General features: G+C 49.3%; 1 protein-coding gene across 1 annotated transcript in view; it reads right to left on the reverse strand.

Moving 5' to 3' along the window:
• CSMD2 (CUB and Sushi multiple domains 2) overlaps window positions 1-16,823 on the reverse strand; it is a 616,901-nt gene that overhangs the window by 307,939 nt on the left and 292,139 nt on the right. The window contains exons 7-10 of the mRNA XM_018046480.1: window positions 16,004-16,081; window positions 10,752-10,839; window positions 9,924-10,048; window positions 127-248 (exon numbers count right to left, since the gene is read on the reverse strand). Of these exons, the coding sequence (XP_017901969.1) occupies window positions 127-248; window positions 9,924-10,048; window positions 10,752-10,839; window positions 16,004-16,081 (413 nt within the window). The remainder of the gene's footprint in view (window positions 1-126; window positions 249-9,923; window positions 10,049-10,751; window positions 10,840-16,003; window positions 16,082-16,823) is intronic.

A 16,823-nucleotide genomic window follows, 5' to 3' on the forward strand; every position in this document is an offset into this window, starting at 1 on the left:
ATTTTTAATAATTGTCTTCAGAAAATCTATGAGGACCACGTTCTGGGTTTGAAATCCCCGGTAGAACAACGGTCTCCAACCCAGTCCTGCCCATAGGACACGACCCGCCCTCCCCGCGAGCCTTACCTTGGCGGGGTTGAGTGCCGTGATGATCCACACACAGTGTGCGTTGTTGTCATACTGAATGGGGAAATTGGGGGAGGTGATGATGCCCGAGGGGCCTCGAAGGTGGGCATCACACATGCGGGCTGCAGAGAGGAGACGGAAGACAAGCACTGTAGTTTAGACGAGGACCAGTTCCCATCCCCACCTCCCAGCCCCGGCCCAGAAGAGCTTCAAGTCTGTACGTCGTATCCCAGATAAAACCTTCTACTTCCTATTTCCTTCCTCCATAGCTCCTAGTGGGCTCAAAAGTAGCCACAGTTCCCAGAGCACTGGGGGCAGGGGTAGACCCCACATGCCCTGGCCTGCTGCTCTCTAGGCAATGATGGACTCACATGGTCCAGCTCAGCAAGTCCCCTTGTCCGGACTCCACTGTGACCCAGCACCACATCTCTTCCAAGAGGATGTGGACTAGTACTCCTCACCTTGACCTCAAGCTAAGCGGATCCCAGACACCTTCTCACCTGCTAAGCTTTTTCCTTCTGCTCTGCTGACCTTTCCGCATTTTCCCATGTGCTCTCGGGTCTGCTGAAGGAGAATCTCAGGGTGTCCTTGTCAAGGCCACCCCCACTAGGTATCAGAATGTCTGTGCCCAAGAACTCTGCAAGGCCCCTGGCTTAGCCTGGTGCTAGGCACCCGGAATGATTTCAGGGACAGTGAAGTACTTTCCCAACCCTTCCCCACACTTAGCATGTGCCTGAAATAGGCTTTTGACTGGAAGCATAAAGATTCAAGGTGAATTAGAAGAAGTGCTCTCCTCAAGTAGATATAAAGTGTTATCAATCACAGCTTAATTTAATTAAGCTCTTTAAAATAGCTTCTAAACTAATTAGATTAAGTAGTGATTGATACCAGTTAAGGTACTACATTGTATCTAGGTGTTTGCCTTCTTTAAAAACACGTTCTTTAGTTCCAGCCACTTCATTCTTCAATGTTAGCACTCAGCTATTTTAATAAAAAGTTCTATGAGCCTGTTCTGTTGCTGCCCACATGGCAATTTATCCTAATTGTAGATAAAGTGCCTAACAGTAAAGAAATAGTGAGCAAACTCAACAAGCCTAAGTATATAAAATGAAAGTGGCGTCAAACCTGGTTTCCTCTGATGGGACAGCATATCCTAGAACTGCTGTCTGTGTGCAGACAGGGCCCTGATAAACCTTTCCCAGGAAACCCTTCCTAGGAGGGCCTGGGAAGGAAGCTCCCCAGTTCCTGGACATAATTAATCTCTTCTCATCTCACACACTCATTCCTCTGCTCATTCATTCCCACATACGTTGAATGCCTATTACAGGCCAGGCTGAGTGCGGGAAGAGAAAAATGTCTAAGGCACAATCCCTCTTCTCTAAAGAGCTGCTAGCAAGCGGAGAGAACAGATGTGAAAACAGTTACAACTGAGCAGAATGAGTGTTGTTAGGGGGTTACTTGCAAGAGACCCTGGGTCAGAACTGCCCCTCCTGTTCTATGAGCTCACACACTCCAGTGGGGAAGTTCCTTCTGTCCTTCTGGTTACTCATCCCAGTCCTGAACCTGAAGGGTATTCCTCTTCATCCTGAGCTCAGATATTGTTTGAACCAAGTTTGAACCAATTTCTAGGGGAATCCCCTCCCCTACTCCTCCCTGTGCATCTGATTGCTTTGTAATTCTGTCCTGAGAAACACTGACATTCACTGGCTGGACTTGATACAACTCCACCTGAAGTCAGATTGGCATGGTGAGGAGATAGCAGGCTATGCATCTGGGGCTTGGCATTTCGGGTTTTGTTGGTTAAGTCTGAACTGAAAGTTTAAGTGTCAGTCGCTCTGTCATGGCTGACTCTTCGCGACCCCGTGGACCGTAGCCTACCAGGTTCCTCTGCCCATGCAATTCTCCAAGCAAGAGCACTGTAGTAGGGAGCCATTCCCTTCTCCAGGGGATCTTCCTGATCCAGGGATCAAACCCAGGTTTTCTGCATTGCACAGATTTTTTACCGTCTGAGTCATCAGAGAAGCCCTGGTAAGTTAGAAAACCTCTCTGATTCTACTTCTTCATCTGTAAAATGGGACTAGTGATATTGACCCACTGAAGCATGATGAGGGTGAAATTCTATGAGATCTTGGATATGAAGGCTCACCCAGGACCTGGGACACTGTCAGTATTTAACAAAGGGAAGCTGGGACGGTGGACTCAGATGCCATATTCATTCCGTCTCACAATCTCCAAGATTTCCCAAGGCCGAGGATCTTTTATTCTACCTTTTGTGAAGTTTCTTTATAGGATTTTTTTCCCCCCACGACCACATTTGAGACTGACATCATCACTAAACAAATTAGAACAAGATAATCAAAATCAAAACTCTAATGCTAGCCCACCATTGCAAAGCGGGCCTGAGGTGTCAGAATGCTAGCCCTGCAGGGGATCCTTACAAGCCTCTACTGGTACCACATTACACCTCTTCCGGAGATTCAGGTTTTGCTGCCAAAAGCCCTCAGCTTCAGACTTAATTCATCTTGCACTTGTTTCCAAAAATTAGATGGTATTTGCACTTTGTTGAAACGTGGTGAAGGTAATTAGGGAGAAGAGGTCAAAAAGCCATTTACCACTTTAAGGGCTTAGAGGGGTTTAATTAAAATATTATACTTGGCAGCTAGTTAGCATGGAGCACCTAAAAATAGATTCGGGATGAAGAATCAGCTTCTTTTCTCCTCTGCTGTCTGGGTAAGGTCGGGAGGTCTGCGGACAGACAGACTTCCCTCTGAGCAGCCAGCCCCTGGGATCCCACCAACAGATGGATAGTTCATTGCTGCAGCCTACACGGGCTGGCAAAATGGTAGATGCTCAGACAGTGACTGAATAAATGAATAGACACCAGCTTATGTTTCTGTATTTGCCTTTTCCCACTAAATAAATGCCCTGCTGGATAACTTTCAGGAGGTTTTTTGGGACCTTCCAAGCCCAAGCTCTGTAGCCAATTCCATTGTTTCTCTGAACATCACTATACCATGGAGCAGGGGCCAGTGTTCCAGGGGACTTTAGGAAGAATAATTTAGACCCACAGCCATTGCTGGCATCAAAACAGCTTGGTACCAAAAAGAAAACTGCTCTAGATGCAAGTGCCTCTGGTCTTTTATCTTCTCCCCAAACCTTATTCCCAGCCTGCTCCATGCCGGCTTCACTACCTTCCCCTACTCTCGACCTTCCCCCTCATCCTTTCCACAGCATTCTCTCTAGAACCACCTCCTGACCACCAGTCCTAGGGCAAACAAACTCTGCGTTGTAGCTGTAATGTCTTTAGGGGCCGCCTGCTTTAACTCTGCCTGGACTGAAGCCCGTCTTCCCCTTGCAGGTCCACCACTTCCTCTGCAGCGCTCGGCAATGGAGGGTTTCCTCCTCTCTCTGGTGTGCCCTTCCGCAAACAACTGCTAACGCCCCGGAGGACGTTTTCTTTGACCTTCATCTGTATCTCACTCCACTGACACCAACTTTCCACCATCAGCTCCCTGTCTTCTCTTCCCAACTTGGATCTCATGGTCCACTGTTAGGATCATTTTCTCGCAAATCCACCGCAGTCCTTTAAATGGTTGCCTGGAAGACATCAATTGTGGATGAAGCTCTCCACCTACATCCTCCAGCCCTTCCCCAGTGCGGTCAAGCTTTGCTGGAGAAAAATCACCTGAGTAGGAGGATGTCACTATGAATTCATGATCGCTCACCTCAGAGAGTTGTGGATATTGTCCAGCAAGTCTGCCATTTAGCTCACTCCCCTACTCTGTTCAAAGCCCTTTCATGCCTCTTGCATGTCCCTTTGACCTCTCGCCCTTCCCTCACCTCCCTTACACTCAAGTGATGACCTTGCTTCAGTTTTTGTGGGTGAACCAGAGGACATTTGGCAGACGTGCCCTGTCTCTCATCCCTCAAGTCTGCAATCCCGTCTGCTTATGTTCTCTTCTTCTTCCTTTTGGTTCCAACGGAAGAATGGTTCCTTCACTTTTCAGAGGTCAGCCCCTCCTCCTAAGATCAGGTGCTCCTGCCGAAGACCAACCATGTTCCTACCATATCCGGAACCTGCTGTTCTGGGACCCGGGAGAGTCCACCTGTGAGATCTTAAACCCCATCACCTGGTTCCTCCTCCGGCTGCTTCCTCATCCAGCAGAGTAACTTTGGTCTCAACGCACCCCCTGGTGTCCTGAACCCTTTGTCTCTCCAGACTCCTGGCTCCCTCAGTTCTCCCCATCTCTCCACCCTCTCCTGACCCTTCCTCTCACTGCTTAGTCTGGACCACAAGACCCTCTCCAGCAGCTCCCACCACACTCTCCTGTCTGCCTTGGATGAATTCTATTGTCCGTCTTTATCCCTGATCCTGGGTGCCGCGGGGCTGCAGGAGAACGGTGGATTCGCAGACAGACTCATGAGCTGCCATCGTATCGGAAGCTTTGGTCCAAGTCCGCCCTCTCCCTTGTCTTTGTTCTGCTTCCTTGACTGTTCCTTACTGGCAACTCCAAGCGCCCACCACTTAGTGGAGCCACTTAACCCCGGGGGCTGCCTTCAGGTTTTTGTTGTATTTGACCTTTCTAAAGTGTCTGACCCTACTGACTCTTCTGTCTCTGTGAACCTTACATTCATTGGCTCCCATGATGCCTCTGGCTCTTCTCCAGTACTCTGACTGATTCCCCTTATCCAATAACTACCTAAAAGTAGTTGTTTAAATCTGTGCAAAGAATATACAATATTTTGCATAGTTTTTTGCCAATTTTTTGCGAGTTCATAATGAGATCAAAATGTGTTTTAGTTGCTCAGCTGTGTCTGACTCTTTGTGACCCCACAGACTGTGCCCGCCAGGCTTCTATGTCCATAGGATTCTACAGGCAAGAATACTGGAGAGGATTGCCATTTCCTTATCCAGAAGATCTTCCTGATCCAGGGATCAAACCCTGGTCTCCTGCATGGCAAGCAGCTCCATTTGAGCTATAGGAAAGTCTCTGAGATCAAAATAAAGGTTACCAGAAAGTGTGTGTAGGGGCAGTTGTTCTATGCGATTCTGTCTAGTGTGTTGACTCTGAATTGGTGTTCAGGTGAATTTTTCAAGTAGAAGTATGGGCCTTTGGTCAGCAGTGGAATTCCAGTTCAAAAGATGAGCTTTGTGTCCTTGGGCAAGCTGGCAGACCATTCCAAGCTTGAACTGAACATAAAATATGGATATTACCTCTTTCCTTGTAAATAAATTATGAAAAATGCTTATTATACTGCTTCATACAAGTATAAATAGCTTAATAAATGGAATTTTTAAACATTAGCATATATGTATGGGTCAGGGACGCAGGGAATAATGGGACATATATTCTGGTGCAGTCAGTATATCACCCAGCAGAGAATAATGACAGAGGAGGGGTGACATGCAGGAGGGGAGAGGGAAGGGGGGAAGAGAGAGGAGGGGAGGGGGATGAAGAAAGAATTCTGAACAACATTAACGTTTAAAGGGGAAGCCCAGGAAGCTGATCCAAGGAGAAAGACGATCACCTGTAATTTTCATGCATTTAATTCAACGTGTGCATACTGCTATATTTACAATGGATAACCAACAAGGACCTACTAAGCACAGGGAACTCTGCTCAGTCTTACATGGCAGCCTGGAGTGGAGGGGAGTTTGGGGGAAAATGGATACATGTGTATGTATGGCTGAGTCCCTTCACTGTCCACCTGAAACTATCACAACATTGCTAATTGGCTATACTCCAACATAAAGTAAAAAGTTAAAGAAATAAATAAAATACTGGGTTCCTTATGTAAAATAAGTTTGACAAGCCCTATATTATAATACCTGTCTCTGGGCCTGAACTGAATTAGTATAATGTTATAACATCATTTCATGTTGTCCTCAATCTCCTTTGGATGATCAAAATTTTCTAGTCGTCAACTGAGAAGCTTATTTCTTCTGGTCAGAGGGCAAGAAAAAAATAAGGCCTGTGAATTCTTAATTTCAAATTCCAAAACGAGGGCACAGTTCCACATTGTTCATTCATTTCAATCACTGATTCATTCAGGTTGTCCGCAAACATTTGCTGAGAACCTATCATTTGCTGAGCCCCATGTTTTAGTAGAATTAATTGTGTGGAAAATGAATGTTTAAAATCAAATCATATTTTAAATGCATTAGACAAAAAATAACATCACTATGTGTGGTGGTGAATCCTTTTCAGACTGTGGTCTTTTGGTAACCTGCTTATTAGTGGAACTATCATGGAATTCTGAGTCTTGTCCCTGTCTATTTTTAAAGTGGGCTTAACTTAAACTCTCCATTAAAAAAAAAAAACACAACACTTGTAGAATAGTGAAAGTCAAAGTTGCTCAGTCGTGTCTGACTCTTTGCGATCCTACAAGGGAAATCCAAGAATACTGGAGTGGGTAGCCTATCCCTTTTCCAGCGGATCTTCCTGACCCAGGAATTGAACCGGGGTCTCCTGCATTGCAGGCAGATTCTTCACCAACTGAGTGAAAGTAATTCTGAGTAGTAAAAAATAAGAGATTTTGAAAGGAAAATGTTCAAAACTGCCAAAATTAAAGGACTTCTGAATTTAAGATCTATCTCAGCCTTTGGTTTTCAGGGAGGACCAGGACAGATTATCCAAGTCCAAACTCAGGAACCTCTGCTGCTTTCTTCCTCCCTCACAATGACCTTGGGAAAGAAAGAAAGAAGGAGAGAGTGACAGGAAGCTGAACGTGCTCTGGAAGCCCCTCTCCACTACAGCTGGTGCTGGTCACTTTCTGTAAAATGGCTTGTTTAAATCTGGCAAGCACTAGGCAAAGGAGGTTTTGTTTCCCCAGTTCACAAATGAGGGCCCTGTGGCTTCAAAACATGAAGAAACCTGCCCAGAGTCAGCAAGCTAACAGGTGGCAGAGTAGGGCTCTAAGATCAAAGCCAAGGTGGGCTTTCCTGGTGGCTCAGATGGTAAAGAATGCCCCTGCAATGCGGGAGAGCTGGATTAGATCCCTGGGTTGGGAAAATCCCCTGGAGAAGGGAACAGTGACCCACTCCAGTATTCTGGTCTGGAGAACTCCATGGACTGAATAGTCCATGGGGTCACAAAGAGTTGGACAGGACTGAGTGACTTTCGCCTTCACTTTCACTTTCAAAGTCTGCTTGCCTCCCAAGGTGTGTGACTGCACAGGACGGTGAGAGATCTGGGACCCATAAGAAAGCTGGAGCGACGAGAGGCTGTGGGTGCACTCCAAGACGTGGGGAAGCTACATCCCCAAACAAAAACTGAACACGCATGCGCACAGACTCACAGATCCGCTGGGCTCATCTCTAAATTAGGCCTTCCATGTTCACTGCCACAGTAACGCTATAAAGCAGTGCTCTATAGTCACTGCCTTTTATTTATTTTTTTAATTTTATTTTTAATTGAAGGATAATTGCTTTACAACATTGGTTTGGTTTCTGCCACACATCAACATGAATTAGCCATAGGTATACTTATGTCCCCTTCCTCTTGAACTTCCCTCCCACCCTTTCCCACCCTTTCAGGTTGTTACAGAGCCCTGGATTGAGTTCCCCAAGTCGTACAGCAAATTTCCACTGGCTATCTATTTTACATATGGTAGTGTATGCGCTTCCATCGGTCACTGCCTTTTAGCCAAAGCAAAGAGATTCAGAGAGGTGAAGAGATGGGCCCAAGGACACCCAGTTAAACAATGGAGATTTACACTCAGTTCTGTGTGGCTCTGTTTTCTGGGATTTTCCCCCACTTCCCAGGGATAGAGGATGGGATGGGAATGGATGTGCAAAATCTCAGCCTGATGCTTAGTCAATAACGCGGCAGAGAATGCAGAATCTAGTGGGTCAAAATCACTGGAGGGGCTTGACTGGGGCACACAACACATCTGGAGAAAAAGATGAGCATGTTACTTGACTGTGAACTTTCTTCTGAAACACCAGCCCTCCCCAACCCTGGGCTTCTGGGTGTAAACACCCAGCATTACTAAGAGAACAACCTGCCTCCAATGAAAAGGTTTTGGGGAGAGATCAGATCCCACCACCGCCTGAAGGCATTGCTGTTCTGGCTCCTCAAAAGGAATTTGGAAATGACCGACTGGCAAAGCGTCCCTTGATCCTCAGACTTGATGATTCTGTGCCTGTCTACTCAGCGGGTGTCTCGGTTCCCTGGAAACGGAGTGTTGTGCTATTCATATTTATTCAGTCATCATTCAACACATGCCACTGAGCACCTACTATGTGCCCAGTCCTATTCTAGGCAGTGAACAGTACAGATGTCCTTGATCTGCAGAGACATTGCTCGAGCACAAGGATGTTTGTTTTCTTGTCCAGCACTTCCCAATTCATAAAGTGTTTCCATATCCACAACTTCATTTGATCTTCACCTTAGTACAAGATGGGTTACTTAGGTAGGAGCCATGAGCTACATTTACAAGTAAAAAAAAAAAAAAGCCCAGGGAAAATAGGGGCTTTGCTGAATTGCCTGTGGCCAGTTGGTGGCAAAGCTGAGAGCAATACCCAAGAACTCTTCTTTTGTTTGAGTTTTTAGAAAAAAATCAGCTAAGTGGAATTTTTGAAATAACTACAATCAGTCAGGGTGCAAGGCACACTATTAACGGTGGATTGCAGGCACCCCAAAGCTGAGTGGCCACGAGTACATCTAAGGTTTATTTGAGAGATTTCCATGACCCGCTTCCAGAGCTTGTTATCAACACAGTAAAAACAGTGGGTCTCAACTCCAACTTGCCCGCTGCTCAGGGGTGGCAGTGATCTAAGTTCTCATCCCAGACCCCATCTTGCCCTGCATGAATTTCATTTTCATGCATGTGCCTGGAAAGAGGCAAAGGATCTCCTTAAACTGGAAGGATTAGGAACGCAGTTTGAGCAGGCAGCACACTTTCTCTTCCAAGGGGGTACGCAAAGGAGTAACTGTTGTCCGTGCTCACAAACTCTAGAATGATTCCTTCCACTTGCACCCAGAACCCCTGAGTCCTGGTCATGTGTGAAAACAACGGAAGAAGAGAGATACATGCAGTGTGGGATAAGAAAAGCTGTCTAGTAGAGCCCTGGGGAAAGAGGCCAGGGGCTTCTCTACCCTAGCAGCAGCTGCTGTCCTGCCCCAAAGAAGAAATACACCCAGGTCTGCTATTTTAAGATCATGTTGGGGAGGGGGACTCAGCCAGCCCAGATTTGGTGCTTGTGATTCCTGGGACGGCAAGGCCCTTGAGAACAAGATGTTCAGGTGTGGGGCTAGAAGAATCCCACAGAGAGTAGCGTGAGGCCCTGGTGCGTGTTACTCCTGCAGAGATCAGAGGATTCTTTCAGAGGTGAAAGGTCTGCTTATTGCTGAGTATATGAAAAGAAACAAAGGCACTGAAAGAGAGGTTCAGGATGGCTATGTGCTCTGTGGGAGGGATTCCAGGTGACATGATACACGCTGACTTCCCTTCGCATCTAGGTGTAGCTGTAATGTCTTGGTACAGTGGGCCAGGAGCCTGCTCACGTCTGACTGCCAACTAGACTGTCAGGTCCAGGCAAGGTAGGAACCATGCCTCTCTCCCCCATCTCTGTATACCCTGCTCCTCTATAGGCCTATGGGGTACAAAGGAAGTGATAAATAAATGTGTTGATTTCATTGGTCAATGGGTGTCGAACCTGGGGCCTGGACAGCAGCGAGAGGGAGGTAAACCAGTCCAGATGAGAGCCAGGACCCTGGTATCGGGAGCTGGGCTCCATCCCTCAAGCCCCACCCAGTTTGTTGGCCAGCCTCCCTTTCCAGGGACCTGCTTACCTCGGCACACTGGCCTGTGGTCGCTCCAGGCTGCAAACATGTCACTGACTTTCATACAGGTGATCCGCTTGGACCCTTGCAGGTCATAGCCCTCGTTGCAGGTGAACTGGACACTGGATCCTAACCTGGGAGACAAGGCATGTCTGTGAGCCCCGCCCCTAGGCCTCCCAGGCCCACCCCTGAATCCTTCCTAGTTCCATGAAGAGCACCACGCCAAATTTAATTTCTCTCCTGGCCCTTGATCTCTGCTCCACCGTTTATCAGTTAAAACTTTCATTGGAAGGAACACCTGCTCTTCATCTCTTTTTTTTTTTTTTTGGACCATTTGCTTTTAGGATTGAGTTAAAGGTGACTTTGTGAGCAAAACAGCAGTCCTCTGAGATAAGCATCAATTAGGACAGCTAGGCATGGGTGGATGACACCCAGAAATCTTCACGAAACTGGATGATTATGAGAAGATGTCTTGTTAGTTACAAACTTTACAAAAGGTACCATCTCAGTGCCCTGGGGTCTCTGAGATGATTGGCGGTGTGAGCTGCCTGCTGGCTCATCATTACTGATCGTGGTGGCCCTTCGTACCCTGGGTATAGGTCTGCCGGGTGACACTGGCAGTCTACAGCCCGCCCCTCTCCCTGAAGGTGCGGCACTATTCCCAGGATTGGACAAGAGAGAACGTTAAAGGTCAAAGCTCTTCTCCAGGAAGTGAGCCCATATCCACATGGTCCCCGCTAGTCCATCTCCAGGAAGGCCAGCTCCTGTCTGACCCCTGAGCCAGGCCACCCGCCCTCCCCCCTTTCTACAATTAGAACGTTTCCAAACAGATCTTACCTGAAATCCGAGCCTAGTCTTTTGCCCCTTTCAGGTATGCCAGGGTCTGGACACATATTATGCCCTTGGGACACACCAACCTGAGTTACTACAAGGCAAAAAAACAGCACATACAGAGATGGGTAATTACGGGAAGGCACCCGCTGGGGCCATGTCTCAGGATGGGAGGTGGACGCAGAGACAGCAGGAGGCCCGGCTCTGCTCAGGCCTGCGGGGCTGCTGGGACCTACAGGGCTCGGGTTTCCTGAGTGTGCAGATGGGGAGCTGCTGTTGACAAATTCCTTTGGGAGCCAAGTCCAAGTGAAATTCATCAAGAGCATGTGGGCTCAGAGGCACCCCAACCCAACAACCACCCCATCCCTTTGCCCTAGACCAGCGACCAGAGGTGGACAGTCCACAGCCCCCGGTGACCTCCCCCATCCTTCCAATCTGCTGATGGCGACTCTAGATGAGATGAGTCCCCCAACCTTGCCCCCAATGGATAAATGACTCAAAGAAAGTTAAATAAAAGGTGGATGCGTGGTCAGAAACGGTAAAGAATGTAAGAGAAAGCTGCAGTCTGAAGTTCGAAGCAGAGACTTGAGCTAAAACACGGGAGAGAAACCTGCTGAGAAACCTCTTCCCACCAGACAGTTCTCAACACAGAGTAAGTGGTAACCAGAGCATTCCCGGCCCAGAGCATTCCCGGCCCAGAGCACTGAGGTAGCACCTGCGGCGGTTCTGGCAGGCGCTGCGATGCCTTCACGTTGCCAACACCAGAGTCCTGTTTTTAAAAAGCCACATGTGCGTCCTCTAGGCTAAAGGAGAAGCTTGGTCAAAGGCGGCGGATGCATACAAAACTCAGTTTTCTCCTGTCTCCAGTGGAGAAGGCAGAAACTCTCGGGCCCCTGCAGTCACTGTTCTTGAGATGCTGTGAGATGAGAACTCCCTCGCACCTCTGGAGTCCTGGCCTTCGATGACCAGGAACTGGAGTTCCAATCGAACCCTCACCAAACCCACGATCAACACAACCACATCTAGGCTGATGGGGAGTCTGGAGCAATGCTCTCTGAGTTGGTCCATTATCCTCCCACCCACTCAATATCCCATCAAAAGAGCAATGTGCTCCATCACTCACTCACCCACTCACTCCTACACATGGTACACAACATGCATTCAGTGAGCTCCTACTGTATACAAGACCCTACTTGGATATGGTGGGAGATGTCAATGTCAGATATCAGATATGATCACTTCACTGTCTTCAAGGAGTTCCAAATCCAGTGAAGATATGAACTATGGAAAGAAAGTACGGAACCACAGTGGGGAGGTAATGAAAGATGCAGCTACAAGGAAGTTCAGAGAGAGGACCTATCTCATATTCCTGAGAGAAGCATGGAAGTCTGCCTGGAGGAGGTGGCATTTAACACGGATCTTCTGAGATAGTAGAATTTAGATACATGCTAACAAAGAAATGGCATTTCAGGCAAACAGATGGGCCTGGGGAGCAAGGTGGAGACATGGAAACAGAATTGCAAGTTGTGCCAGAAAAGGAGGGAGGGTAGTGAATGGCCTGGAAGAGTGAAAGTGAGGTTACAGAGGTCAGACTTTGAAGGAACTTGAGTCTGATCCTAAAGAAGATAGGAAGAGACCTGAGTGGAGAAGGGCATTGTAAGAACTGGATTGCTCTGGATTGCTCAGGAGGAGGGCAGATACTGAAAAATGAATTAGGAAGTTTTGTGTTTGTTCAGGCAAAGGACAGCAAGAACCTGATAGTGGGGACAGACATGAAGTGATGGGAACGTCTGTGGCAGAGAAAGAGTTACCAGGGCTCATGGCAGAGCAGGGCATGGGGAGAGGGGCCAGGGGCCGTCCTGGCCTGGGAACCTGTGAGGATGCTCATGAGTGATGGAAGTGGGCAGGGGGAGTTCCACTTTTGACTCATTTAGTTTCATTTCAGGCCTGGTTTTGAAGCTCATTTTTACAGTTAGAAACCTGTTCGAATCTCCAGGTAGCCCAGGGCGTGGCTGGCCAAGGTAACCTCGGCCACTGGACAGACTGCGTGCTCAAGCCAGAGACCGGACGCCCTCCTGGTTGTGGGGCGATGAGCACAAGGCCTCCTGGGCAGCCTCCTTTTACCCAGCGTTCCACACTGCCAGGTTAAAGCCAGTCACTCCCACTGGACGCTTGTCCCCTGCTCCCATCCCGTTCCCCACCAAACCTCTACTTCCAAAGCTTTTACATCCTCAGCTGAGCTGCATCACCATCCCCTCGGACCAGGACCCTTCAGGCTGGGCTGATACCATGGAAGTGTCATCTCCAAAAGCTGAGCGAGCCCCTGCCTCCTGGAGTCTCCTGTTTTGCAATTAGGAGAAAGGCAAGAGAAAGGATCTTGGATCCCCAGGGGGCAGGAGAGAGAGGGGAGCCCTGAGCGGTACTTGCTGGTTCATCTGCTGGCAAGCTGGCCTCACCACCAATCCATCCCTCCTGAGGGCTTCTGAGCTAAGCGCCCACATTCTTTAGGCCCTGTCTCCCCCACCCTGCACACCAGTCACTCTCCTCCCAAAGTCCCTGCTGCCTAGGAACCACACTCTACCTTCCAGCACATTCCAAACGCACTATGGGTTCTTGCCTCCTTCTCTCGCCCTCTCGTTCAGTACTGACACCACTCAGCGAGCAGAGCTGACGCTGACAGATGAGGATGTGGCTGGATGGTAGAGCCGAGGTCACGGTGAAACCCACCCACCACACCACAACCCCTGACATGTGAAGGAAACCCCATTGCAACCCCTTTAATCAGCCAGCCCGAAATAAGGCTCAGGTGCCATGCGGGAAGTTGTGAGCCCAGCTGTGATCAGGCCCCTCCTTCCCACTGCACCCTCCCCCCCAACCAGTGCTCTCTCTCTTTCCGGGAGGACTGAGCAGGTGACAGCATCCCTACGTGAGCCTTCAAGGCTCCCCAGAAACAAGCAAACCCAAATCCCAGCCACCAGTTTACTGTCCAAATTACAGAGGCAAAAACTTTCCCCCTCTTTCCTGAGTTTCAGCCTCCCCCGCCTGCTGAAAACCAGCCCCTAGTGCTTGTAGCATGAATTTGTTGTTGGCTACAGAGAGAAAAGATGGGAAGGTGGTCTGTGCCCCGGTCTCTATGACGAGGAAGAAGCCACAACACACTCAGAAAGACAATGCCTCCCACCAAAAGGGAAGGAAGGCGCAGATGCGTGGTGGTGAGAACCGGCGGCCGGGGTTCAGGGTGCCCACAGACTCTCCGATGAAGGCAGTAAGTAGGAGCTAGGAGATGTAGGTGTGGCCCACGCCTCCGCTGAAGTTCAGAACATCTGTCCACAGGGAATCTGGGCAGAACACAAAGGGCCAGGGCCACACACTCGGGGACCTGATCATGGCAGCTCAAGCCACACACCCATCCCCCTCTGTGAGAATCTCAGAAAGGAAAGCAGCACTTTGTTGAGAATGGTAATTTTTTAAAAGAGCTTTTGCATTATTTTATTAAAATAGGATTTCTTCATCTTTTGGAGGGAGTTTTGGGCTCCTCTGAGAACTAATGAAAACCACAGACCCTTCCCTGCCATCCCCAAATGCACCCACAACATCATACGTGATTTCCTTGCGAGTTCATAGACCTCTTGAAGCCCTGGGTCAGGAACGCCCATCTCAGATCTAACACCATCCTTAGGGGGAAAGAGGGTAAAGTTTTGCCGCCCCATTTTACAGCTGTGGAAACCAAGGCACTAGTTTAGTACCTGGGGTAACACAGTTACCCAAGGATACAACTGGGATAAAAACTTGCTCCCCAAATCAATTTCCTTAAAGTCTGCCTGTGGACTCAAGGCCTGCCTTGGATCCTCTGGTCCTCTGTGGCTGCAGAAAGAGCTTATGCAGGCCCAGCCTGTGTCTCGAGTCTTCTCTGCCAACTCTTGATCTGACCCTCTGCTCCACCCCTCAGGCCCCTAGTCAAATGCAGAAGCAGGGCCTCCCAGCTGCCCTCTGCCACCCAGTCCCCTTGTGGCAGGCTGACCAGACACACTCATATCCAGGGGTGAGGAGTGGTGCCCATCTCCAATTGGAGGACTTGAAAGACTAGAGAAAAGTCACAGTCAGGCTCGGTGTTGTCAGGACATTGGGACCAAACTGCCTCTCTCCCTGCTCCCTGCCGCCAAACCACGGCGCTCTGGAACCACCCACGCCTGCTCTTCACCTCTCTCCAGCAAGCACTTCTAGCATCATGGGAAAAGTGAGCATGTGGAGGTGAAAGAGAAATGGAGGGGTTCAGCAGGAAGCAGAGTAGAGAGAAAGAGAGGGGAAAGCAGATTGGGTGAAGGGAGAGGAAGGTGGAAGGAAGAGGGACAGTGGAGGGGGAAAGTGAGGGAGAGAAAGGCATGAGACAAATAGGCAAAGGGAGGGAGGAGGCAGACCAGAAGGCCAGGCTCCGAGGCACAAGGGAGGCTCCTCATCTCCACTTTCAGAATGAAAAAGGAGTGTTTCTTGGAAAAATCTGCTCTGCTTTCAAGTCCAGCCTCCTGGAGTGGCCCAGAATCTTCCAGAAAACCTTCTTATGCTCTAGATCAAAAGCCCCCTTAGCACAGGCTCTGATCAGGTTCTTCTGGGGTGACGACATTCCAGACCATTCCCCAGCATTGGACATCACCCTTTTGATCTTTCAAATACCAACGGCAGGAGCATGTGCTCAAGGACAGAATCCACCCGGTGTCTAAGCAGAGAGCCCCCCCAGCACCGCCCCGTGGGCTCAAGACGCCAAACCCCCACCCTCTAGTCCACGCTTTGCCCAGCCAGGTCCACAGACCATGGTGGAAGGTTCTAGGAATTCCTCTCTCTCCCCTTCCCAATCTTGCCTTGGGAGCTGGAATCAGGGCCCTGAAGCCTCCAGTATCCCAGCTGGCATTCACTGACTCCTAGACGAGGAGCCAGAAAAAGGATTGTTTTAGCAGGTGGAAGTGATTCAAAAGGAAAAATAAAGAAAGAAATGTAGCAGTAATGACTCCCTGGACTGTAGTTAGAATGGGAAGGGAGGGAGGAAGAAGAGGCGGGAGGGGATGTGAAGGAGGAACTCGCGAAGACAAACGGCAGGCCCCGGGGCTGCTCACTGGCCATGAGGTCAGTGTGCGCATGCGCAGACCCGGGCCGCGGGCAGCGGGGCTGAAAGGACACCGGTTGCAGCAGCATCTGGCTTCCCCGCGGTCGCAGCGCCGGCGGGTCTGACCTCAAGCAAGAGGCTCAGCAAGGCGGACACTTACACACAGATGTCTTCTGGCTGTTGTCTTTGCTGGGCATCAGCTTCACGCCTCGAGACTTCAACTCAATTTGCTTCTTGACTAGAAAAGAGGTGAAGGAAAGAAAAATCAGGTTAAGTTTTCGTCTGGGACTGGGGGTAGGTCCCTCTAGAATGGTCCCTCTCTTAGCTTGGGAAATTCCATGATGGGTCACAGTCAGAAGCCTCTATGTGCAGAGATATGCCAAGGGTAGGGTTCAAGTGCAGCAGGGTCTCAAACATGGAGAAAGAGGTGCTATAGAGGCTGGCACTTTATAGCACCCTGGAGGCAGCCAGGGTGATCTACCTGCAAACTGGTAGTGAGCGACATGGGAAGCCCTGCAGCCTGCCCTCTGTAGCTCTGTTCACCTGATCCAGTCTGACCAATTTCTGAACCAGCCCTGGCCAGGTGTTACATTGGATTAGGTCCCCAAGTTGTCACCCTTGCTGTATCCACACCCACTGCAATGTGACGGTAGTCCTTCCTGCTAAAGAGGTGGAGTGTATTTCATCACCCCGTGACTTTGGGTTTGGTCATTATGGAGGCCTTGACATGTCCAAAGACTTGTAGGGTGCCTGACAGATTAGGCATGCCGGCTTGAATCTCAGCCATCACTGGGAGGAGACGTGGCTGGCCCAGGAGCATGAGAACATGAGGAGCAGAGCCAGCCTGCCTGGCCAAGCCCAGCCCATAGCAGCCAACCTTGTGGGCAGGAGCAGCTGAGCCTGGGAGGTCACTAGATGGTTTCTGGCACAGGTGGTAGCCTGATGGATTGAATTGGTTTTGATCAAATACTGAGTCCAGT

This window comes from Capra hircus, chromosome 3 (assembly GCF_001704415.2).
Source record: "Capra hircus breed San Clemente chromosome 3, ASM170441v1, whole genome shotgun sequence".
In the NCBI taxonomy this organism is placed as follows: Eukaryota; Metazoa; Chordata; class Mammalia; order Artiodactyla; family Bovidae; genus Capra; species Capra hircus.